Source organism: Oncorhynchus keta, chromosome 34 (assembly GCF_023373465.1).
Source record: "Oncorhynchus keta strain PuntledgeMale-10-30-2019 chromosome 34, Oket_V2, whole genome shotgun sequence".
NCBI lineage: Eukaryota > Metazoa > Chordata > Actinopteri > Salmoniformes > Salmonidae > Oncorhynchus > Oncorhynchus keta.
In genome coordinates this window covers 72,335,609-72,360,670 of record NC_068454.1, presented here as the reverse complement: position 1 = coordinate 72,360,670, position 25,062 = coordinate 72,335,609, and the positions used below count along the sequence as shown (strand labels likewise).

Genomic DNA, 25,062 nt, shown 5'->3' with positions numbered 1-25,062 from the left:
GGTCAGTGACATGGAGTATTTCACAGCTACCCCCCTACCTTTTTCAATTTCCACCTGAAGACATATCCATATCTAACTGCCTGTAGCTCAGGCTCAGAACCAAGAATATGCATATTCTTGATTTAATTGGCGAAGTTATACATTTTTAATTGAATAACTATATACAAAATACCAAAATGGTATTCTAACACCCCCCACAAAAAATTGAGAAAAAACATGAAAAAATAACACTTTCAATATTTGGAAGACCCTCAGTCCTATACACAATCTTGTGCTAATGATGCCAGGTGTCATAGCAGTCCCTTTCTGCTGTAAAGCAGAGGGTCACCAAGCATGTGGTGCAGGTGATGGGGGACTTCATGCCTGCAGAAATAAATTTGGGCAGATGAACACCACTTGTGGCAGGAGCTGGATGAACCAGCTTCAGTGGGGGATGGACACCTTGGCACTGGGGGCTCCCATTTGGAGTCAGTGTCACTGTGAAAGAAAATGTTCAGCAAGAATAGTTTCACATACAGTGGGGCAAAAAAGTATTTAGTCAGCCACCAATTATGCAAGTTCTCCCACTTAAAAAGATGAGAGGCCTGTAATTGTCATCATAGGTACACTTCAACTATGACAGACAAAATGAGAAGAAAACAAATCAGAAAATCCCATTATAGGATTTTTTATGAATTTATTTGCAAATTATGGTGGAAAATAAGTATTTGGTCACCTACAAACAAGCAAGATTTCTGGCTCTCACAGACCTGTAACTTATTCTTTAAGAGGCTCATCTGTCCTCCACTCGTTACCTGTATTAATGGCACCTGTTTGAACTTGTTATCAGTATAAAAGACACCTCAAACAGTCACACTCCAAACTCCACTATGGCCAAGACCAATGAGCTATCAAAGGACACCAGAAACAAAATTGTAGAACTGCACCAGGCTGGGAAGACTGAATCTGCAATAGGTGGCAGCTTGGTTTGAAGAAATCAACTGTGGGAGCAATTATTAGGAAATGGAAGACATACAAGACCACTGATAATCTCCCTCGATCTGGGACTCCACGCAAGATCTCACCCCGTGGGGTCAAAATGATCACAAGAACGGTGAGCAAAAATCCCAGAACCACACGGGGGGACCTAGTGAATGACCTGCAGAGAGCTGGGACCATAGTAACAAAGCCTACCATCAGTAACACACTACGCCGCCAGGGACTCAAATCATGCAGTGCCAGACGTGTTGATGGGTAAAGAGAGATTTGCACGTACATTTTTGCAAGTCAAAGGCACAATTCCCTTTACCCAAAGTACCCATTCATGTGAATGTAGACCTATGTATTTTACAGGAAGTGAGCTATAATCATCAATGTCATGACAACATAATGAAAGAGCCCTAAGCTTTAATTTATAAGATTCATAATGTTAAAATACCATAATCCAATTGGTAGCATATTACATAGGAAATGCATGCTTGGTGTATAATTTACAATGTTATAATGCGTGTTAACTGGTGATTTCTATCCTTTGGTGGGCAAATTTCACAATTGAATTGATTTATAAATGGTGGCTTTGATCACAGTTTTGAGGTTTAGGTTGCTTGATGTTTATAGCTAGCTAGCAGTACACACAAATATAGTTGTGCAAATCTCTTCACCCGCCATCAACACCAACAATCTCTGAAATCCTCCTCCATGATTTTGTCTCGTGTTGTAGCAAAACAAAATCATATAGAATTGTAAAACCAGAGAGTGATTGGCTATCCTCCAACTTTTTGTCACATACACATGGTTAGCAGATGTTAATGCGAGTGTAGCGAAATGCTTGTGCTTCTAGTTCCGACAATGCAGTGATAACCAACAAGTAATCTAACTTAAAATTCCAAAACTACTGTCTTATACACAGTGTAAGGGGATAAAGAATATGTACATAAGGATATATGAATGAGTGATGGTACAGAGCAGCATACAGTAGATGGTATCGAGTACAGTATATACATATGAGATGAGTATGTAGACAAAGTAAACAAAGTGGCATAGTTACACCCAAACAAGGGCACTGCGTTCATCCACCTCTGGCCTGCTCGCCTCCCTACCACTGAGGAAGTACAGTTCCCGCTCAGCCCAGTCAAAACTGTTCGCTGCTCTGGCTCCCCAATGGTGGAACACACTCCCTCACGACGCCAGGACAGCGGAGTCAATCACCACCTTCCGGAGACACCTAAAACCCCACCTCTTTAAGGAATACCTAGGATAGGATAAGTAATCCTTCTCACCCCCCTAAAAGATTTAGATGCACTATTGTAAAGTGGCTGTTCCACTGGATGTCATAAGGTGAATGCACCAATTTGTAAGTCGCTCTGGATAAGAGCGTCTGCTAAATGACTTAAATGTACATGTAATGTAAATGTTAAAGTGGCTAGTGATACATGTATTACATAAGGATGCAGTCGATGATGTAGAGTACAGTATATACATATGCATATGAGATGAATAATGTAGGGTAAGTAACATTATATAAGGTAGCATTGTTTAAAGTGGCTAGTGATATATTTACATCATTTCCCATCAATCCCATTATTAAAGTGGCTGGAGTTGGGTCAGTGTCAATGACAGTGTGTTGGCAGCAGCCACTCAATGTTAGTGGTGGCTGTTTAACAGTCTGATGGCCTTGAGATAGAAGCTGTTTTTCAGTCTCTCGGTCCCAGCTTTGATGCACCTGTACTGACCTCGCCTTCTGGATGATAGCGGGGTGAACAGGCAGTGGTTCGGGTGGTTGATGTCCTTGATGATCTTTATGGCCTTCCTGTAACATCGGGTGGTGTAGGTGTCCTGGAGGGCAGGTAGTTTGCCCCCGGTGATGCGTTGTGCAGACCTCACTACCCTCTGGAGAGCCTTACGGTTGAGGGCGGAGCAGTTGCCGTACCAGGCGGTGATACAGCCCGCCAGGATGCTCTCGATTGTGCATCTGTAGAAGTTTGTGAGTGCTTTTGGTGACAAGCCGAATTTCTTCAGCCTCCTGAGGTTGTCTGTGATGTGTATGCCGAGGAACTTAAAACTTGCTACCCTCTCCACTACTGTTCCATCGATGTGGATAGGGGGGTGTTCCCTCTGCTGTTTCCTGAAGTCCACAATCATCTCCTTAGTTTTGTTGACGTTGAGTGTGAGGTTATTTTCCTGACACCACACTCCGAGGGCCCTCACCTCCTCCCTGTAGGCCGTCTCGTCGTTGTTGGTAATCAAGCCTACCACTGTTGTGTCGTCCGCAAACTTGATGATTGAGTTGGAGGCGTGCGTGGCCACGCAGTCGTGGGTGAACAGGGAGTACAGGAGAGGGCTCAGAACGCACCCTTGTGGGGTCCCCGTGTTGAGGATCAGCGGGGAGATGTTGTTGCCTACCCTCACCACCTGGGGGCGGCCCGTCAGGAAGTCCAGTACCCAGTTGCACAGGGCGGGGTCGAGACCCAGGGTCTCGAGCTTGATGACGGAGCTTGGAGGGTACTATGGTGTTGAATGCCGAGCTGTAGTCGATGAACAGCATTCTCACATAGGTATTCCTCTTGTCCAGGTGGGTTAGGGCAGTGTGCAGTGTGGTTGAGATTGCATCGTTTTTGGTTGTGCTTGTCTGAAACTAATGACAGGCGGAACTGTTTCATGGGTGGGAGATTTTTAAGCAAAGATCTACTACTCACGTGATTGGTGACCTCCGACAGCGGTGTCAGCATTAAATTTGCATAAAGTTGAGCTGAACTTTTACCCGCGTTCTACCCGCAGACACATTAAATTGTTAAAACAAGGAACGCTTTGCCTTCCCGTCGCTAGGGCTGTTGAATCAAGTATATCTAATGGGAACAACACAAAACGAAAACAAATAGGAACGCTTTATCGTTGTTTTTTTTACAGACATGTTTGACGGTCGAATAGCAATTCATTGGATATCGACCAGTACAAAAGTCATAATTAATGCCTAATAACGTTACAACCAAATTACATGTGCTGAGCCTGTTGAAGCTATTACATTTTTTTAAATGATAAAAACAGAAAGCAATTCCACTCATTCAATTGGAACAAGTGAATTTGACTTAGTAGACAAGCAAAACCATTGTCTATGGTATTTAAGACAGTATTGCTGCCGAGGGTTGTCATTTGGACTAGAACAAACCATAAACATGCGGACTTCCTGCTCTTGCATATACTGAGTTACAGTCTGTGATGTTTAAATACTGGAATGGACATTTTGAGGTGAAAGAACAGGATGTCATTGTGCTTCATGTACTATTGAATCTAAATAGGTGCTTGGTTGATGTGTGAAAGTGTTAAACTCCCTGTCCTGACATAAAAATGCATAAACACCATTGCAGAACACTTGAGGTTTTATTCCCTTAACTATCTATGTTGGCTATGTTTTGTACAGATATGAAGGTGGGTTTCAATCTCAAGACCTCAAATCCCAAATATGGCAGCACACGGTTTATATTGTTGCACACAGTATAGATACCTTCACCAATCTAGATCATACATTAGGCTACACCCAGCCACACAACATAAGCCATACTTTACAAAACTCCACTTTCCTGTGGGTGGTGTGTTTATTAATGTGTTATTATAACCAGAGAATATCTCTCTGGTTATAGCTGTGACAGAACACATGTGTCTCTCTTGGTGACCCCATGCTGGCTGATATTATAAAATCAAGACAACTATCCCATCCTATGCTCAGAGGTGAAGTACAGTGATTCAAGAAACAGTGTTTTGTGGGTTATTTCAAATTTTATTACAGTTTTAATTAGCTTAATCAGATCTCCATTGCTCAGATTTCTTGCACATGAATTACACTCAACATAGCTCAGGGACAATTGGTCAAATTAGTCAGTTGTCTGACCTCTTCTAGAGCAAAGCATGTGTTTGGTCAAGTTCTGAAGGGATTTGAAGATCAGCTCCCTCAGTGATGTCATCGGTATCATTCCAATCAGAGTATAGTCAAAATGGTGGGAGTTCACATTATATACAGCCAGTATCTGTGTCTGACAAAGAGCAATCATTTGTTCACAGTTGTCCTTGGCGCCACACCATGGACAATCTAGTTATAGACTTACTGACAGAGTATGTCCACTGTATCTGAACTGTTAGACATCACATAACCTCTTTAGGGTGCCTATAGGTATTCTTATACAAGCTACTACATTTTTCATACAGTGAGAAAACATGACCCTCAATCCAATTGATTATTAGAAATAAAAATACATAATTACATCCAAAACACAGCATTGTAAAAGGCAATAATGCAGCAATTAAACTCTCCATATAATTGTTTACATTTTCATTGGCTGGGGAGGGGAGGAAGGCCAACATAGAAGTATCTTAATCAAGAGAGGACATACAAATGTGTGTTCAGTCACTACAGTATACACCATTCTACGTCTGCTAAATGCTGGTAGGAAAACCTTGAGTCTTTGGGGAAACACAGGCAAGCTTATTCTCTTCTATGGTTTCAGTAGTATCGATACAAGGTTCAACTGACTTAAACTGTGAACATACGTTTTTCACGAAACAGAGCTGTACAAATTATACAAAGACTACCTCAGCTCCTTAATTATCTTGATGCAGTAACCACAACCTGTGATTCCCACAATCCAAAAGCAATACATGGAAAATTCAAATCTCTGAGGTCAAGTATTTGAACTCATCTTCCCTATATTCAAAGCAGTGTTTGAATAAAAAAAACAGAATGGTTTGAGGGTGAGTCAGCCACATCTCTCCTCTGATGTGATCAATAATTGACTCCCTTGTGTCACCAGTGGTTTCATGGAGTACACAGCAGAACAACCTAGCCATGAGTTACAAATAAATTATGAACCTCTCCGGATGCTTCAGGACTGGTGGTGTTTTAAAAAGTAACATTTTCAGAATTCTGAGAGTAGTGAAAGATGATTGATTGGTTTTGGTTAGGATCATCTGTAGTACAGTAGACCAACAGTAGTTGCAGTTGACACTGTTGATTATGAAGAAACCTCCTACTGTGTATGTAACCATCCAACACGAAGAACTCTCTCTGGTAACAAAATCATGTAGTGGAAAATAAATTAAATATAAAAGCCATCCAAGAGGTCAACAATCAGCCATTGAAAAGGGGACAATCCCTTCTTATCTATATACAGTGCATGATATTGATCATAATAACTGTGACAGATGCATCAGTGAGATGCAACATCTCCCTAGTGGACTAACATTCAACTGGTTTATATACAGCGTCTATATGTTCATCCTGCCTGAAACCTGCTATGTCCCTAATAAAGATTCAACTTGAATTTGAAGCAATAAACTGAAAATAACTCACTAAGGTGTGCTAGAGCAAATATTGTGGTCCCACCCAATCTGAGCAATAGTCCATTCCTCGGCATACCTCCTCTACATGCAACTGTTACCCAATACCACCATGTTTGCCAACATCACTATGTTCCACAATGATGAAGTCCATTGTACCACAACAATGATTGACATCCCACTGTTCTCATTCAAACCTGCAAATAGTGGAAAGAGACATTCAGTGTTAAACTAGTGAGATAATGAGGAAGGTTTCGGACATGTAGCTTGTCTACTGATTACAGGTTTGTCCTTGGGATTCTACTAGGGGAGTGATGCACTATCGAAGAGGAAATGGAGTCTCAACGTCTACCTAAAATACATTCAGTCAGAAGTTAATTGTGTCACCTTGTGCTGGTTTTTACAACAGTCCGTTTTCAATCAGCCATGTTAGGAAAATGTTCTCTCTCTGAACAGCACAAGGTATTCTTCTTTTTTGTTATTATTCCATTACACTGATGCAAATTCATTCTAGAAATGTCTATTTTGAAGTCATATTTTTTTCTAAAGATATTACATTTCCATCTTATCAAAAGCAAAGAACAGGAACAACACAAAGACGGTAGCATCATACACCAAATCTGCATGCTTTCATTAAAATAATGGACTTCTCATTACTTTGTTACAATTCTTTTAGGTAGCAGTCATTCACTTAACTTAAATGGTACATTTGGTACATTAGTTCAATTATATAGTTCACATGACATGGAATAGGCTCTGGGTGCTGATTGTGTCAGATGTCACAGACTGAAGGATGAGGTTGGGCTGAACATCAGAAGACCACCAACCCATTTTTACTATGGATTGATAATATGTGTTGGTGTAAGTCATACCTAAGTAACAACTAAGTTAATCAAGCTTCAATACCTCACATTCCCAACCTCCTCATCTCTGCTTAACCTTTACAACTGTGCCTGGCTTTGAAAGAAGATGTCCTACATTGACTCATGGAGGTGGGGCTGGCTTGGTGGTCATCATGTCAGAGTCATTGTAGCTTTAGATAGAGAACCAGTTTGTGTGGAGTTTTAGATCAGCTGTACTATATTGTTTGGTCACATTTTACACCATTTATCTGAAGTGGAATATAATGAATCAGAGCTGTAACACAATCCAACAAAGAATAAACAGATGACATACACAACCAAACAAAATGCAGTGTTCAACATTGAGTCAGTTTCTGACAAATACCAATCCATTTAATTAAGAATAAGGGGGTCAACTCAAGCCATTCCAATGGCATTCCTATCCAAGTAGACAGGAGTGAATCTCTCCAAAGGAGATGATTGTTACACTGTGGCATTAATGTCCACCCCTTTATTCTAGACCAGAAGAGTAAGAGGATGGGTCAGTTGGTAATACGTCTCTGTTACTGGTTTACATTCCAAAAACTGATGTGGGGACATGGTTGGTCAGAGGTTTGGGGCATATACCCGCTATTTGCTTGTCAAGTTACATTAAAGTGTTGGTCGTAATGATACATCTTAATACATCATAGGGGGTGTGACTGGGACTGCCCCTAGGAGGGGAAGCAAGGAAAGGGAGCACCTCGTGTGATTGGGCATGACCGGGAGGCCACACCCACCACCTCAGTTCATTTGCTCAAAGAATTTGTAGGTGGGGTTTTCGTAGCCGTGGTTCTGCATCTTGTTTAGTTGGCGCTCCTCTGGGGTCAGCATGGGGTCAACCTGCTATGAGACACGGAGGGTCAAATGTCATACTGATACAGATACAGTACAATGCTACGGTATAAGGAAGTGCTATCAGCAGGAAGTAGGAGACACTATTGTGCTATAAGCATAAAGTGCCTCTCCTACCTGCCGCTGCAGGGAGAGACACTTTGAATACCTGCCTACGACAAGCCAACTGACATTTACTCCTGAGATGTTGCTCTGTTGCGCCCTCTATAGCCACCATGGTTATGATTTGAACCTGCTGGTCATCTATGAACAAAAATGATCTGGCCTTAATGGCCACATGCATCTCCACCCTGGACAACCCTCAGAGCCTGATCTCGCTCTAGGTTTCATCCTATAGTAGGTTTATGCTTTTTAGGGAGTTTTTCCTAGCCTCTAGGCTTCCATATCTGCATTGCTTTCTCTCTGGGGTTTTAGGCTGGGCATCTGTAAAGCACTGTGACAACTGCTGATGTAATAAAAGGTTTTATAAAATACATTTGATTGATTGTGTTTAGTTTTAGTTTAGTTTTATTTTACATACAGCTAAAAGCTGTACAAACAAAAAACTAATCAACAAATTGTGAGAATAATGGAACTGGAAGGGATGATGATCATGATGGATGATCAAGGAAGAAGGTTTATGACATTGAGATCGGATGAAGCCTTCGTCAGAGAAGTAAAAACAATACTTAAACCCACACAAAGCTGCCTGCCATCCAGAACCTCTACACCAGGCGGTGTCAGAGGAAGGACCTAAAAATGGTCAAAGACCCTAAAAATGGTCAAAGACGCCAGCCACCCCAGTCATAGACTGTTCTCTCTACTACCGCATGGCAAGTGGTACCGGAGTGCCAAGTCTAGGACAAAAAGGCTTCAACAGTTTTTACCAATGTTTACCCGGACTATTTGCATTGTGTGCCCCCCCCCCAACCCCTCTTTTACGCTGCTGCTACTCTCTGTTTATCTTATATGCATAGTCACTTTAACCATACATTCATGTACATACTACCTCAATTGGCCCAACCAACCAGTGCTCCTGCACATTGGCTAACTGGGCAATCTGCATTGTGTCCCACCAACCCCTCTTTTTACGCTACTGCTACTCTATGTTCATCATATATGCATAGTCACTTTAACCATACCGACATGTACATACTACCTCAATAAGCCTGACTAACTGGTGTCTGTATTTTATTTATTTTTTAATTTTACCTTTATTTAACCAGGCAAGTCAGTTAAGAACACATTCTTATTTTCAATGACGGCCTGGGAATCAGTGGGTTAACTGCCTGTTCAGGGGCAGAACGACAGATTTGTACCTTGTCAGCTCGGGGGTTTGAACTCGCAACCTTCCGGTTACTAGTCCAACGCTCTAACCACTAGGCTACACCGCCTTGCTACTCTTATTTTCACTGTTGTTTTATTTCTTCACACACACACACACACACACACACACACACACACACACACACACACACACACACACACACACACACACACACACACACACACACACACACACACACACACACACACACACACACACACACACACACACACACACACACACACACACACACTTGGAGCCTGTAAGTAAGCATTTCACTGTAAGGTTGTATTCAGTGCACGTGACAAATACACTTTGATTTGATTTCATGTGCAATAATGAGATCTACTGAAAGCATCAAAGTGTCCAGGTTCTGTCGGATTCCCTGCCTCCTACCTCCACGATGCCGTGGCTGATGGTGCCATACGGCTTCCTGCGCACCAGCAACAGACTAATCACCATCACCATGGCGATGGCCACAGCAACCACCAGCAACCCCACCATGGCCCCGCGGTTGAACGTCTCCAGGGCATCTGGTTGCTAAGGACAGAAACAGAAAAGGTGAAGAGAGGGCAGAAAGAGGGGAAGATGGAGAAATTAGAGGTTGATATCATCATGGGAATGACTTACAATACCACAAGAGGGGATGGGTCCGCCCAGCCCATCCAGACACTTATCTAGGTAGCAGACTCACCAGTTCATCGGTCTGGATCTCAGGAGACTTGTAGACCACCTGCTTGAGCTCCACAGAGGTGTTAATCTAGAGAGTGAGAGCAAGAGAAAGAGAGAGAGAGAGGGGGTTATTTAATAGGTCATTACAGAGGAAGTACCACAGAATTAAATAGAACACATTAACTACATATCTATGGGAGTTGACTTCCTGCTGTGGGAGGATGTTATAGTAAGTGAGTAAAAATGTAGCAGTTTATGATGTGGAGGCTGCAGTGCGACACAAGCCATTTTTCCATATACACACGAGGGGGTGAGATTTAAAGTGGGTAGGGATGAGGGAGAGATGATTGACATAATGTGTGTAAGCGTATCTCTTGGCTGTGCTGTAAACACAAGTGCAAGTAGGAGGCCATGTCTGTAAAGTGACGTGTATGTTTGCAATAAAAAAAATAGATGTTTCTCACTTTCTCCTCATATTCATACGTGGGGCTTCTCTCAGATGTGGCATAGTCATATTCGTCTGTAGAGGCTGAGTGCAGAGGCAGAAAACACACAGATTCAGCCATGATCAACTTCAACTTTTTCTTTCTTTAAAAATGACATTTTGGCAGACAAATATCACACTTCATGTCCCTTCCCTTTAACTCACCTTTCTTAGTGTTGGGCTGTGGGTCTTGACAGGACAGAAACAATAGAGAAAAGTAAAAATGTTAACTACTGCTTGTATTCAAATAAATTAATTCATTCCTGAACTATTTGAAGAGGAAACATTTTGTGTGTATGCGTGCATTCATGAGGGTGTGTCCATACCAATGTGGGGTGGGTAGGGCCTGTTCTGGAAGGCTCTCTCCTCCTCCTCCTCGTCATCCTTCTCCTCCTCACTCTCAGCAGGAAGTAGCTCCTCGGTGGTGCGTGTCTCAGAGAAGGAAGTGGTCATGAGCTCACTGATGTCTCCTCGCTCCGCCTTCACCAGCTCCTCTACAGGGAGGGAGGGAGAAACAAGGAGGTTTTAAACACAGGAAAGGTGTTTAGAGAAATACAATAAACTAAAGTGCTACCCAGCTTGATATACAGTACAGTATAATGTATTTACGGTAAAACGTATTTACACCTTATATACACCAATCCCTTATTTTCTGTTTGAGAGTTCCCTAGAGACATTACAAGATAATAATAACCTACTAATTAGATAATGTGTATTTGGAACTTTGAATGTCTTACAAAAGACATCATGATAAATGCTATCTTATCTCTTTCTAAATGTCTTATGAATGAACTAAAACATGAATATTATGACAAGGGCAGTAACCCCACATCCTGGTCTACATGGAGAGTAAAGAGGAGTGTAGCGTACGGATATCATCGTGCAGCTCCTCAGCCAAGGCAGGGACCTTGTAGAGTAATGCCAAGCTCTGGTTCATCCTCTCCTCAATCACATGGAGGTGGGTGTAGACCTGCAACCCCAAGAGATCAATGCTGGTTAGGTTCATTACAAGACAAAGCCCCCACAGAGTCTGAAAGTGTCATGTGTTGGTTTAATGTATTGACATTTACAAGTGAAAATGAGTTTGGCTGTTAAGGATGATTATGACATCAGTTTTGATCATTTTGGTAAAGGGGCAATCTGCAGTTGCTACATGCATTTTTGGACATATAAATAAAGTATATGTACCCATTGATTCTTGACAAATATAATTTATAAATGCCCCATGAGCTTAGTTCAACTGTGGTACCCCATTAGAACCCAACCTATAAGCTTGTTTTACTCCAATAGCCTCAAAAACATAATTGATATCATGAATGGTCAGTCACAGTATCCATAGCTCTGTCTATGAACTTGAGAGTGGTTACATTTCTCCAGCCCGATCCCTCAGCTTTTTACCGAAACAGGGGCGGGGATACACTTTTTTATTTATTGTTTCAACAGCTGATTGCCCCTTTAAGAGTTATTTCATGAGCATCAATTTTTCATGAAGCAGCATCACTGCTTAAGGAAGAGGTACAGTATCTTTTCATCCTAGTATATTCTAGTATATTCTCATTTCACACCTGGAACTTCATCTGCTCAGCTTTCTGGGGGTCGACGGCCTCAATATGCTGGTAGTGTCTCAGAGTGTGTCTGCGGTCCTTCTGCTCTGCTGCCATGTATCGCTTCAGAGACTGCAGCACCCGCTCCGGCTGTTGAGAGGAGAGGGATATTGTAGTCAGAGAATGGAGGGGGTGGAGAAGGTGTGGAAGAAATGAACAACACACTATAGTCCACTCATACTCTCTGCCTAACAAATATACACCGAGTATACCAAACATAAGGAACACCTTCCTAATATTGAGTTGCACCCCTCCCTTTGCCCTCAGAACAGCCTCAATTCAGGTCATGGACTCTACAAGGTGTCAAAAGCGTTCCACAGGGATGCTGCCCCATGTTGACTCCAATGCTTCCCACAGTTGTGTCAAGTTGTCTGGATGTCCTTTGGGTGGGTGGACCATTCTTGATACACACAGGAAATTGTTGAGCGTGAAAAACCCAGCAGCGTTGCAGTTCTGTACAGTAATGTTCTCTGCCTAAGAAAATGTAGATATCCCTGCTGCCCCTGCTGTCTGCGGACCTGTGGGGGCTCGGCCTGCACGGCGGTCAGGTAGCTCTCCAAGGCCAGTCTGCGGTTGTTGTTGAGGGTGGCCACCACGCGGGCCAGGTGGGTCTCCACCAGCCTCTGTCTCTCCCCTGCCACCTGCTCCTCCAGAGTCTGCAACACAGACTGGAAATGCTGGGGGGAGAGGAGAGGGGATCATTGTTGTGTTAATAGGTGTATGAGTGTTCATCTCCCATCTTTTCTTCCTTCTTTAATCCCCATCTCCTTTCTTCCATCCCCTCTTCCTATTTCATCTTCTTACCTCATTAAGGGCCTGGCGGTCAGACTTGGGCAGGTTCTTGGATTGGTTGTCAGCCTCAGCCCATTCCTTCATGATCTGAAAAGGCAAGATGCGTTAACGTCCTTCACACACACACACAAACAGATTTCCTCAGACAGGAATCCACTGAGGACCATTCTGATGTTTAAAATGCTCCATATCCGCCTCAATCTCCAGCTATTAAGAAAGTCTGTCTGTTTATGGGTATCCACTTGGCTTGGTTCACTTGAACAGTGGGACAATCTCAATTGCATACTCCTCACATCCTCACCTTCTCAAAACCGATTGGATGAGAAAACCAGCATCCCCCCTCCCCTGACCTTCTCCTCCAATGGGTTTTGAGAAGGAGTTGAGGAGAGAGGACACAAAGAGTATTCAATTGTGATTCTCCCAATATATTAATATTGCATTAAGACCTCACGTCAGGTCCCAGAGCAATTTTCCAACAGTGGGTTCTGTAGGAGATCACAGATATGGAAACAGCACAGCAGGCCTGGCCTCTTCTTATTGGTTCATTGCCTGTCCAAACCCGCCTCCCTGTCCACCTTACCTCATTGATACGTTTCATTCGCCGCTCCTCCAGGTCCATCTTGGCACGCAGGAAGTTGGCGTGTTCACTGTCGTCCCCTGGCATCTCGAAGTAAACATCCACGCCATCTGTGGGGCGAGGGGTGGGTACTACAGAGGAGAAGGAGGAGAGGGGGATAAGGAGAGAAGGGGAATGAGAGGAGGGAGAATAAAGGATGGAAAACAAAGGAGAAGAGAGAGCGAGACAGAGATACAGGCAAAAAGAGAGACAGGGGGAAGATGAGGGAGACCGAAAGATATCCCAATCATTGCCATTACCCGGAGAGAGAGAGTCAGACAGCCATTGATCCAGATAGTAGGGTGAACAGTCAGCATTATTGATTTGGAGACGTGTAGTGCTGTAAATACATCAGCCAGCCACTCCCATCTCCTATATCCAGCCAGACAGATAGGCATGGTGAGTGTGTGTGCGCATGCATGTGTGTGTATGCCCTTGCATGCATGCGTATGTGTAATCATCCTTAGTCTATTACAAAGATAGCGTGAGAGAGAGAAAGTATTGGAGATGCTAACTGGGCACTACAGTTCATTCCCCAGTAGGTAAGAGTAAGTGGGAGATGGGAGAGTGATGTCAGCATTTACCCAGTCTTTTTACTGCCCTGTTAACCACTAAGGGTAGCAACTACAGTCCATTCCCTTACTGAGACTGGCCTTTAGAGAGAAAGGTCCAGACTAGACACAAAACCTAGACACTACTTAATACCCCACTTCTCGACTTTTGTAGGTAAGAATATAGACAATATGGATAAAATTTCATCTAGGGCAAAGTGGTATTCCAATAAAGCTTATGCCCATGAAATCCTCTCAGATCTAGTTGAGAGGTGGTAAGTAGGGGCTAAGAATTGTTTCTGGACAGGGCGAAGATGTAACTGTGAAATAGAAGGTAGATGGTTACTCACGGCTGTCTCCCCTGGTCTGGGGTGGGGATGTGGAGGGGTTGCGACCAGTCTGACCCTGGCCTTTCTCATAGTAGAAGGAGTCTGTGTAGTCAGTAGCCTGGTAGGGGCCAGAGTCAATGGAGTACTCATACTCCTCTGGGTCTTTCACTGCTGCTGCTTCTGCAACCTCCTGCTGCTGCTGCTGCTCCTCCTCCTCCTCCTCCTCCTCCTCCTCTTCCTCCTCCTCCTCCTCATCATCCTCTACGGCCTCCTCCTCTTCCTCATCCTCTTCCACCACCTGCTCATTCTCTTCCACCATCTCATCGTCTTCCTCCTCCATGTCTGCCTCATCCACATCGGTGTCAGGAGAGGGGCTTGGGGAGGGTGTTGTCACTTTGACTCTGGGAATGGGGTACAAGGTCAAACATTATGATCATCATCATCTCCCCCATCATCACCACAGACAGCAGGGGTAATGGGACTCACCCTGTGTTGACTTTGACCTGAGGGGTGAGGGCCTGGGGTCCTGCTGGGAGAACATCCCCTCCCTCCGTCTCCCCTCTGCCACTGGACCCGCCCCTCCCCGGGCAGCACACATACTCCACCCCACGGAAACGTTCTCCGCACGGCAACAGCATCCCATAACTATGCAGCTCCAGACTGTCTGCTGTGCAGGCCTGAAACAGAAAGAGTGAGAAATGAGAGAAATCTGTTCAACATGGATCAAGATTGGAAAAGACCAAGGTGAACTAGAGAGAGATCAGGGGTGTATAGAAAAAGAGAGGAAATGTGAGTGTGATCAAAGGGAACTAACTAGCAGGAGGAATAGAACACGACCAGCATGATGAAGGTGAATTATAAAAACTACAACCTACATCACCTCCCCGGCATCCAATAAACGGCCTCACCTCCCCGGCCTCCAATAAACGGTCTCACCTCCCCGGCCTCCAATCAACGGCCTCCAATCAACGGCCTCACCTCCCCGGCCTCCAATCAACGGCCTCACCTCCCCGGCCTCCAATAAACGGCCTCCAATAAACGGCCTCACCTCCCCGGCCTCCAATCAACGGCCTCCAATCAACGGCCTCCAATCAACGGCCTCCAATCAACGGCCTCCAATCAACGGCCTCCAATCAACGGCCTCCAATCAACGGCCTCACCTCCCCGGCCTCCAATCAACGGCCTCACCTCCCCGGCCTCCAATAAACTGCCTCACCTCCCCGGCCTCCAATAAACTGCCTCACCTCCCCGGCCTCCAATAGACTGCCTCACCTCCCCGGCCTCCAATAGACTGCCTCACCTCCCCGGCCTCCAATAGACTGCCTCACCTCCCCGGCCTCCAATAGACTGCCTCACCTCCCTGGCCTCCAATAGACTGCCTCACCTCCCCGGCCTCCAATAGACTGCCTCACCTCCCCGGCCTCCAATAGACTGCCTCACCTCCCGGCCTCCAATAGACTGCCTCACCTCCCTGGCCTCCAATAGACTGCCTCACCTCCCTGGCCTCCAATAGACTGCCTCACCTCCCGGCCTCCAATAGACTGCCTCACCTCCCGGCCTCCAATAGACTGCCTCACCTCCCTGGCCTCCAATAGACTGCCTCACCTCCCTGGCCTCCAATAGACTGCCTCACCTCCCCGGCCTCCAATAGACTGCCTCACCTCCCCGGCCTCCAATAGACTGCCTCACCTCCCCGGCCTCCAATAGACTGCCTCACCTCCCTGGCCTCCAATAGACTGCCTCACCTCCCGGCCTCCAATAGACTGCCTCACCTCCCCGGCCTCCAATAGACTGCCTCACCTCCCCGGCCTCCAATAGACTGCCTCACCTCCCTGGCCTATATTAAACTCCTCTAGCTGCTCTCTCTGCAGATACAGTATGATACTGTATGTTACACTACACCCAGCTGGGTACAGTTAGCTTCCAGCCTCAGTCTTTTACTGTAGTCTACATTGCAGTTTAGTTATTGACTTAATTAGCCCAAGTCCAAGTTTAATGTCTCATAGAAGTCTATGCTAACTCTCTATAAAAGAGTCCTAGTGGTGTTAAAACCCAATTCAAACTTAAGAAATTAATTGAAATTTCATTAACTCTAATATAATCTTAGCTAATATAATGTCGCTCCACCGCACCTCCTTAGCTATGTTATGCCAGTAGACGTAGCTCTCACAGGCATCCATCTGTTCCTGGTGCAGGAAACGGCATCGGTCTGGAACCAACAGGGCTTCACTCACATACTCACCCACTGCAGAGCGAGAGAGAGGAGGGAAATGGAATGAGAGGGAGAATATTTTAATACTTTCCTTGGTTGTAACATTTTTTAATTGATAAAAAAACATTGATAAACATCCATAAACCAGAGAGCGAGAGAGAGAGACTTGAACTAGAAAGGTTCAGTATAATAATATAATGCCAACTCATTACAGTGCCTCTGAACTGTCTGGGCTGAGGAGGGGAGTGGAGATTGATCCAGAACACAATGGTGTGCTGCTGCCTGCAGTTCTACTTTCAATAGCTGCAGGCAGTCAGTCAAGGACAGAAAAATGTGAAATATGCTTAATTTCAGATTTTAATTTAAGTAATTTGATTCCATCGTTAACAATAGTGAAAATAATAACTTTTATACTTCACATGCTCTAGAGAAGTTAAAGTTGTATTTATTAACAAATAAGCAATATATTATGCATTATAAAGGTGTCGAGTATGATTAAAAATAACATTTTATTAGGGGCGGCAGGTAGCCTAGTGGTTAGAGCGTTGGACTAGTAACCAAAAGGTTGCAAGATGGAATCCCGAGCTGACAAGGTAAAAATCTGTTGTTCTGCCCCTGAACAGGCAGTTAACCCACTGTTCCTAGGCCTTCATTGAAAATAAGAATTTGTTCTTAACTGACTTGCCTAGTTAAATAAAGATAAAATATATATATATATTTTTTAAAATGTGTCACATGCGACGAATACAACAGCTGTAGAGACCTTACAGTGAAATGCTTACTTACGAGCCCCTAACCGACAAAATAAGAATAAGAAATAAAAGTAACAAGAAATTAAAGAGCAGCCGTAAAATAACAAGACTATATACAGGGGGGTACCGGTGCAGAGTCAATGTGTGGGGGCACCAGTTAGTTGAGGTAATATGTACATGAAGTTATTAAAGTGACTATGCATAGATGATAACAACAGAGAGTAGTAGCGGTGTAAAAGAAGGGGGTGGGGGGGGGCAATGCAAATACTCTGGGTAGCCATTTGATTGGGTGTTCAGGAGTTTTATGGCTGGGGATAGAAGCTGTTTAGAAGCCTCTTGGACCTAGACTTGGCGCTCCAGTACCGCTTGCCGTGCGGTAGCAGAGAGAACAGTCCATGACAGTTTTTAGGGCTTTCCTCTGACACTGCCTGGTACTTCCTGGTATAGGGGTCCTGGATGGCAGGAAGCTGGGCCGTTTGCACTACCCTCTGTAGTGCCTTGCGGTCGGAGGCCGAGCAGTTGCCATACCAGGCAGTGATGCAACCAGTGATGCTTTCGATGGTGCAGCTGTAGGACCTTTTGAGGAGCTGAGGACAAATGCCAAATCTTTTCAGTCTCCTGAGGGGGAATAGGTTTTGTCGTGCCCTCTTCATGACGGTCTTGGTGTGCTCGGACCATATTGGTTTGTTGAACTTGAAGCTCTCAACCAGCTCCACTGCAAGCCAGTCGATGAGAATGTGTGCATGCTCACAGATCATTACACCTGTACATAGCCCATCTGTAAATAGCCCATCCAACTACTTCATCCCCATACTGTATTTATTTATTTATCTTGCTCCTTTGCACCCCAGTATCTCTAATTGCACATTCATCTTCTGCACATCTACCATTCCAGTGTTTAATTGCTACATTGTAATTATTTCGCCACCATGGCTTTTTTATTGCCTTACCTCCCTTATCCTACCTCATTTGCACATGCTGTATAGATACTTTTCTACTGTATTATTGACTGCATGTTTGTTTATTCCATGTGTAACTCTTGGCCAGGTCGCAGTTGCAAATGAGAACTTGTTCTCAACTAGCCTACCTGGTTAAATAAAGGTGAAATAAAAAAATAAAAATGGGTATATCATTCAGGGCTAGGCTATGGGTGTATCATTCAGGGCTAGGCTATGGGTGTATCATTCAGGGCTAGGATATAGGTGTATCAGTACTTGATTGTATCAATATTAGGGTATTGGCATGTGGGTGTTAGGGTTAGGGCATGGGGAGAGAGGGATGGGGTGTGTGGGTAATTGGATTGAGGTGTGTAGGTAAATTAGCGGAGGTATATACAGTAGATATTGGGGCAAATGTCTGTTCATTTTATTATAGGCAGAGCACTGTATGTTCCCAGCACTCACAATTATTTGTACATCATTTCCATTAATGTAATTTTTTAAAGCAATTTGGATTACATGTTAGGGTTACTAATTGTATAAGATGTGCATAGTGGCATGTTTGGAAAAATGTGGGGACAAGTGGGTTAAAATTCAACACAGACTGAAAGACCTTTCCACCATTTTAATAGAGTGAAGCCCTTTGGTGCACCTGACAAAGCTTTGACAATAGAATCCATTCATATGAACTATTAGACATACTATGTCCGTTTCTATTATTACTTCCCCGAGGCTGAATTTGAACGCTACTTAACCATATAATGGAAATGACATGCTTTGTATTAAACATAATGATGACATGATGTTACTTATTAATATAATAAAGTTATCCTCCGATATGGGGTGGGTGATCATAGGGAAGTTGTGCAATGTTTTGAGTGATGTTTGTGTAGGGATATGCTGAAGATTAGAAGGATGATGATGATGATGATGCTGAGGGTGCAGACATTGCAGACGTGTTGTTCTTACCCTGGCAGCGGTAGGGCATGACGATGAAGGGGCGTGTCTGGCAGTGGCCCCAGCCCTTCTTACACCAGGCTGGGATGGTGACGGGGCTGGAGGACTCCTCCACATGGGAGATCTGTAGGGCTGGGTACATCTGGTTGGACAGATGGAAAGGCAGACAGATGGCAGGAGAGACAGACAGAAAGACAGAGGGAGGGACAGATGGATGGATGATATGGACAGACGGGACATCAAGGAGGAGAGAGGCAACAGGGTCAGACAAATGCAGAGGAGAAAGGAGGGTTGAGGGGGGAGGAGACATACAGTACAGACAGAGGGACAGAGGAGGAGAGGGAGAGAGGAGGAGAGGGCAAGAGGGAAATAGGAGGGGAGGGCAAGAGGGAGCGGGAGAGAGGAGGAGAGAGGATAGCACAATCAATAGGGAGAAAGGTAAAAAGGAGAGACTCATGCAACGGTCTGAAACACTTTGGCCCTAAGGATCTATTTTCTGACTATGCACGTCATACACTGATATTCTCCTTAAGTTGTAAGGAAAATTCCAGTCTGAAAACAAGTTGACCTATACAATCCCACTTCCAATTCTTTCAATAATCCCAATTTCACATCTGACTACTTTCAATTAAAATGTAGGGCAATGGTATAAGCACAGCTCTATAATGAGGTTTAATGGATTGAGAAATGTATTTGGCACGCTGTCTGAGAGCCGGATCCACAGACTTTGAGGAAAAAGGAACGCTTTTGTGGAAAAGCAATCACAGACTCATAATGAGCTGGGTAATCACATTACAGCCATTTCAACTGTGTGACTGCTGTTTTCTTTACCCACTGTGCTTCATTTAGCCACCAGGTGGCGTATGATGTCCTTTTATAAAAACTGTCTCCTTGCTCTTGTCGGGGAGGGGGAGCAGAGACTCTCTAATCAAACCAAGGCTGTGGCTAGCCCTGTCAGGCCATTGATATGCCTTAAGTTTGGCATGCAGAAGACTTAAAGGACTTAGGGGGATAAACGTGGCAGGAGGAAGATCGATGGATGGTAGTATTAATATTCAGGAAATATCAATAAATATTTCCTCCTGACCACCATCACTCTACTATATATATAGATTTGAGATATATATATATATATATTTGATAGGACAAGACAAACCAAGTATAACAGATTGGAAGATTAGGGTTGGTTACTCCTGCTCCTATTCATAATGTTGTGTGAGGTATCTATACCAGCCTGTCCACCCATTTAGAAAGTATTCACACCCCTTGACATTTTCCAAATGTTGTTGTTACAGCCTGAATTTAAAACGGATAAAATGTAGATGTTTTTGTCACTGGCCTACACACAATTCCCCATAATGTCAAAGTGGAATGATGTTTTTAAATGTTTACCAATCAATTTAAAATTAAAAGCTGAAATGTCTTGAGTCAATAAGTATTCAAACCCTTTGTTATGGCAAGCCTAAGTAAGTTCAGGAGTAAAAATGTGCTTAACAAGTCACATAATAAGTTGCATGGACTCACTGTGTGCAATAGTGTTAAACATTATTTTTGAATGACTACCTCATCTCTGTACCCCACACACACACAAATATCTGTAACGCCCTTCAGTCGAGCACTGAATTTCAAACACAGATTCAACCACAAAGACCAGAGATATTTTCCAATGCCTTGCAAAGAAGGGCACCAATTGGTAGATCTACTGGTAGATCTCAATTGGTGCCCTTCTTTGCGAAGGGATATATATATATATATATATATATATATATATATATATATATCCCTTGGAGCATGATGAAGTTATTAATTACACTTTGGATGGTGTATCAATACACCCAGTCACTACAAAGATACAGGTATCCTTGCTAACTTAGTTGCCGGAGAGGAGAGAAACCACTCAGGAATTTCACCATGAGGCCAATGGTGACTTTAAAACAGTTACATAGTTTTAATGGCTGTGGAGAATAAAACTGATCAACAACATTGTAGTTACCGTATGCCACAATACTAACCTAATTGACAGACTGAAAAGAAAGAAGTCTGTACAGAAGAAAAATATTCCAGAACATGCATTCTGTCCTGAATATGTTTGGGGCAAATCCAACACAACACACTACTGAGTACCACTCTCCATATGTTCAAGCATAGTTCTGACTGCATCATGTTATGGGTATGCTTGTAATCATTTGCAAAAACATTTTCACTTTTGTCATAATTTTTTTTTACTCCATATTGAATTCAGTTTGTAACAATAAGTCAAGGGGTATGAATACTTTCTGAAGGCCCTGAATCTACCACTATCTTTATATCCATAACCCTATCTAAAGTATCTGCTCTCTACTATGCTATTGCAACAGCATTGGAGATGAGCGGAGCATTACAGTGCAGTAGCAGTGCAGTAGGAGGTTGATCTCATAACCATAGCAGTGTTGTTGGCTCCTACCTCTTGGCAGTAGGACAGGATCTGATTGGGCTCTGTGAAGCAGCCCTGGCGGCCCTGAGGGTCAGGCTCCCATTGGCCAGTCTCAGGGTTCATGTGCAGCAGCTGACGCCCACAGAACATGGCAATCTGCGGCTCGGCCACCAGGGGCCCTGGTCCATTCACCTCAGCCACGGCCAAGGCCTAGAGAGAGGGAGGTAGATAGGGGGTGAGGTGTGGTAGAACGAGAAGAGAGAAGTTTAGAAATAGAAAGAGTAATAGATGGAAGGAGAGAGGGAGGAGAGAGAGAAATACTTTGTTATGATTGTCCTGAGAGAGAGTGTAATATTTACTGTTAATTTGTATTGTTTATTTCAATTTTGTTTATTATCTACTTCACATGCTTTGGCAATGTTAACGTATGGTTTCCCATGCCAATAAAGCCCTTGAATTGAATTGTGTGAGAGAGAAAAGAGTTGTCAATACAAACAAAGTGGTTGGATAATAATGAGTTTGAGAATGAAGGACAGGACCTTAGATTAGTCTAAATGTACCAGCTGATACAGTCTCTCTTATCTATCTCCCAACACAAACAATGGCTTAGCTGCAGAGAGAGAGTGTGTGTCTATGTGTATACATCGTTGCATCCATTCTCTGTGTGTGTGCATGCATTTATATACAGTTGAAGTCAGAATTTACATACACCTTATTTAAACTCAGTTTTTCACAATTCCTGACATTTAATCAGAGTAAAAATTATCTGTCTTAGGTCAGTTAGGATCACAACTTTATTTTAAGAATGGGAAATGTCAGAATAATAGTAGAATAGTTTCTTTCATTACATTCCCATTACATTCCCAGTGGGTCAGAAGTTTACATACACTCAATTAGTATTTGATAGCATTGCCTTTAAACTGTTTAACTTGGGTCAAACATTTTGGGTAGTCTTCCACGAGCTTCCCAGAATAAGTTGGGTGAATTGTGGCCCATTCCTCCTGACAGAGCTGGTGTAACTGAGTCAGGTTTGTAGACCTCCTTGCTCGAACACGCTTTTTCAGTTCTGCCCACACATTTTCTATGGTATTGAGGTCAGGGCTTTGTGATGGCCACTCCAATACCTTGACTTTGTTGTCCTTAAGCCATTTTGCCACAACTTTGGAAGCATGCTTGGGGTGATTGTCCATTTGGAGACACATCTGCGACCAAGCTTTAACTTCCTGACTGATGTCTTGAGATGTTGCTTCAATATATCCACATAATTGTCCTTCCTCATGATGCTATCTATTTTGTGAAGTGCACCAGTCCCTCCTGCTGCAAATCACCCCCACAACATGATGCTGCCACCCCCGTGCTTCATGGTTGGAATGGTGTTCTTCGGCTTGCAAGCCTCCCCCTTTTTCCTCTAAAAATAACGATGGCCATTATGGCCAAACAGATCTATTTTTGTATCATCAGACCAGAGGACATTTCTCCAAAAAGTAAGATTTTCTTTCCCTTGTGCAGTTGCAAACCGCAGTCTGGTTTTTTTAATGGCGATTTTGGAGCAGTGGCTTCTTCCTTGCTGAGCGGCCTTTCAGGTTAAGTCGATATAGGACTCGTTGTACTGTGGATATAGATACTTTTGTACCTGTTCCCTACAGCATCTTCACTTGCTCCCAAGGATGAACCAGACTTGTGGTCTACAATTTTATTTCTGAGGTCTTGACCGACTTCTTTTGATTTTCCCAGGATGTCAAGCAAAGAGGCACTGAGTTTGAAGGTAGGCCTTGAAATACATCAACAGGTACACCTCCAATTGACTCAAATGATGTCAATTAGCCTATCAGAAGCTTCTAAAGCCATAATGTCATTTTCTGGAATTTTCCAAGCTGTTTAAAGGCACAGTCAACTTAGTGTATCTAAACCTCTGACCCACTGGAATTGTGATACATTGAAATAATCTGTCTGTAAACAATTGTTGGAAAAATTACAGGTGTCATGCACAAAGTAGATGGCCTAACAGACATGCCCAAAACTATAGTTTGTTAACAATAAATTTGTGGAGTGGTTGAAAAACAAGTTTTAATGACTCCAACCTAACTCTATGTAAACTTCCGATATATATATATAAATATGAGGAGAGAGAGAGAGAAAAATGGACTTTCAAGCTAATGCATATACCATTTCGTCTCACACACTGTAGCTACAGTGAGAGAATATTGGCAGAGACAAAGCTCAGAAAAGATTTATACCAGATCATGCATTGAGTGACACCAAAAGCAGATGAATAAGCCTGATTTATCGACTGAAACTACGCCCTGATTTTGTTAGCAATGTTAAAAGTTGAGAATATAAAGATAGGAAATGTACAACAACTATACACTTTAAAGCTTGCTCCCATCTGCCCCTCTTTTATCCTCTTTCTACCACTCCCTCTATTCTCTCAATCTCTGGCCTACCGTTTCTCTCCCTTAGCTCTCTTGTTCTCTTTTCCTCTCTCGCTCTTTCTGCCTCTTCCTCCCCCCTCTCTCCCCCCCTCCCCCCTCCTTCCTACCCTCTCTCAACAGCCTGCTAGGATGTTGTTATTGATCATGGGATCCGTTCCATCTGCCTGCAGCCTGGGGGTCGGGCCCATGGGAGGCACCGTGGAAGAACAAACACCAGCCGGGCCCCAGCCCCGCTGCTCCCAGTCAGGTGTTAATACAAGCTCATTGACCGCCGGGCCACTTCAAGTACATTAACACACAGGAGAGGGAGGGAGGAGGGGTGATAGTAGGAGAGGAAGGGAGAGGAAAGGAGGAGAGTACAGTAGAGAAGGGAGGGGAGACAATGATGTACACACTGCAGGAGATAATCTCCCCAGATGTAGAGACCAAACATGCTCGTTTTCTAACACAAGCGGAGTATTATGACGTAAATGCCTCACTAGGATTATTTTAGAAAGGGACATAGAGGTGATGGAGTTATCAGGTGTTGTGTTCACACGTACAGTATATATAGCAGAGATATGACTCCTCTTTGGTGCGGAAAAAGTAGAGGAATATTTCAAAAGACATGCTTGAACATCTACCTAACAAATAATTTCGCTCAGTCTTGCCATTCTTCTGGCTTAACAGCCAAGAGTCACTTATGAAAACTGATATGACAGAAAGTTCAAACAATATCCCTATCCACACTGAAAGTGGCAACCCAGAACCCATTCAACCCGTCTTGTGACTGGCCCGACTGCTTTAATCTCCATAGACAGACAGATGGACTGACAGGCAAGAAGAGCAACACTCAGCCTATTAGCATCAAGATGCCCAGGGGTAAGGGGGAGAGGAGAGAGAGAGAGAGGAAAGCAGGACGAGTGACGTCTGATCAAAGGGAAGCTCTGCCTCAGCATACTGCTGCTAAAGTGTTTGAAGTT

At 43.7% G+C, this 25,062-nt stretch overlaps 1 protein-coding gene across 2 annotated transcripts in view; it reads right to left on the bottom strand.

Moving 5' to 3' along the window:
• Positions 1–4,732: 4,732 nt before the first annotated feature.
• aplp1 (amyloid beta (A4) precursor-like protein 1) overlaps positions 4,733–25,062 on the bottom strand; it is a 51,178-nt gene continuing 30,848 nt past the window's right edge. Inside the window, exons 2-17 of one of the 2 annotated variants that reach the window (XM_035751482.2) lie at positions 21,699–21,878; positions 19,268–19,397; positions 16,529–16,641; positions 14,883–15,073; positions 14,418–14,797; positions 13,481–13,608; positions 12,913–12,987; positions 12,627–12,785; positions 12,070–12,198; positions 11,375–11,474; positions 10,831–10,998; positions 10,670–10,693; positions 10,485–10,549; positions 10,043–10,108; positions 9,745–9,888; positions 4,733–8,030 (exon numbers count right to left, since the gene is read on the bottom strand). In XM_035751482.2, the coding sequence (XP_035607375.1) occupies positions 7,932–8,030; positions 9,745–9,888; positions 10,043–10,108; positions 10,485–10,549; positions 10,670–10,693; positions 10,831–10,998; positions 11,375–11,474; positions 12,070–12,198; positions 12,627–12,785; positions 12,913–12,987; positions 13,481–13,608; positions 14,418–14,797; positions 14,883–15,073; positions 16,529–16,641; positions 19,268–19,397; positions 21,699–21,878 (2,151 nt within the window). In that variant the 3' untranslated portion in view covers positions 4,733–7,931. Of the gene's footprint in view, positions 8,034–9,744; positions 9,889–10,042; positions 10,109–10,484; positions 10,550–10,669; positions 10,694–10,830; positions 10,999–11,374; positions 11,475–12,069; positions 12,199–12,626; positions 12,786–12,912; positions 12,988–13,480; positions 13,609–14,417; positions 14,798–14,882; positions 15,074–16,528; positions 16,642–19,267; positions 19,398–21,698; positions 21,879–25,062 lie in introns of both variants that reach the window. The other variant, XM_035751481.2, reaches the window with a different exon arrangement.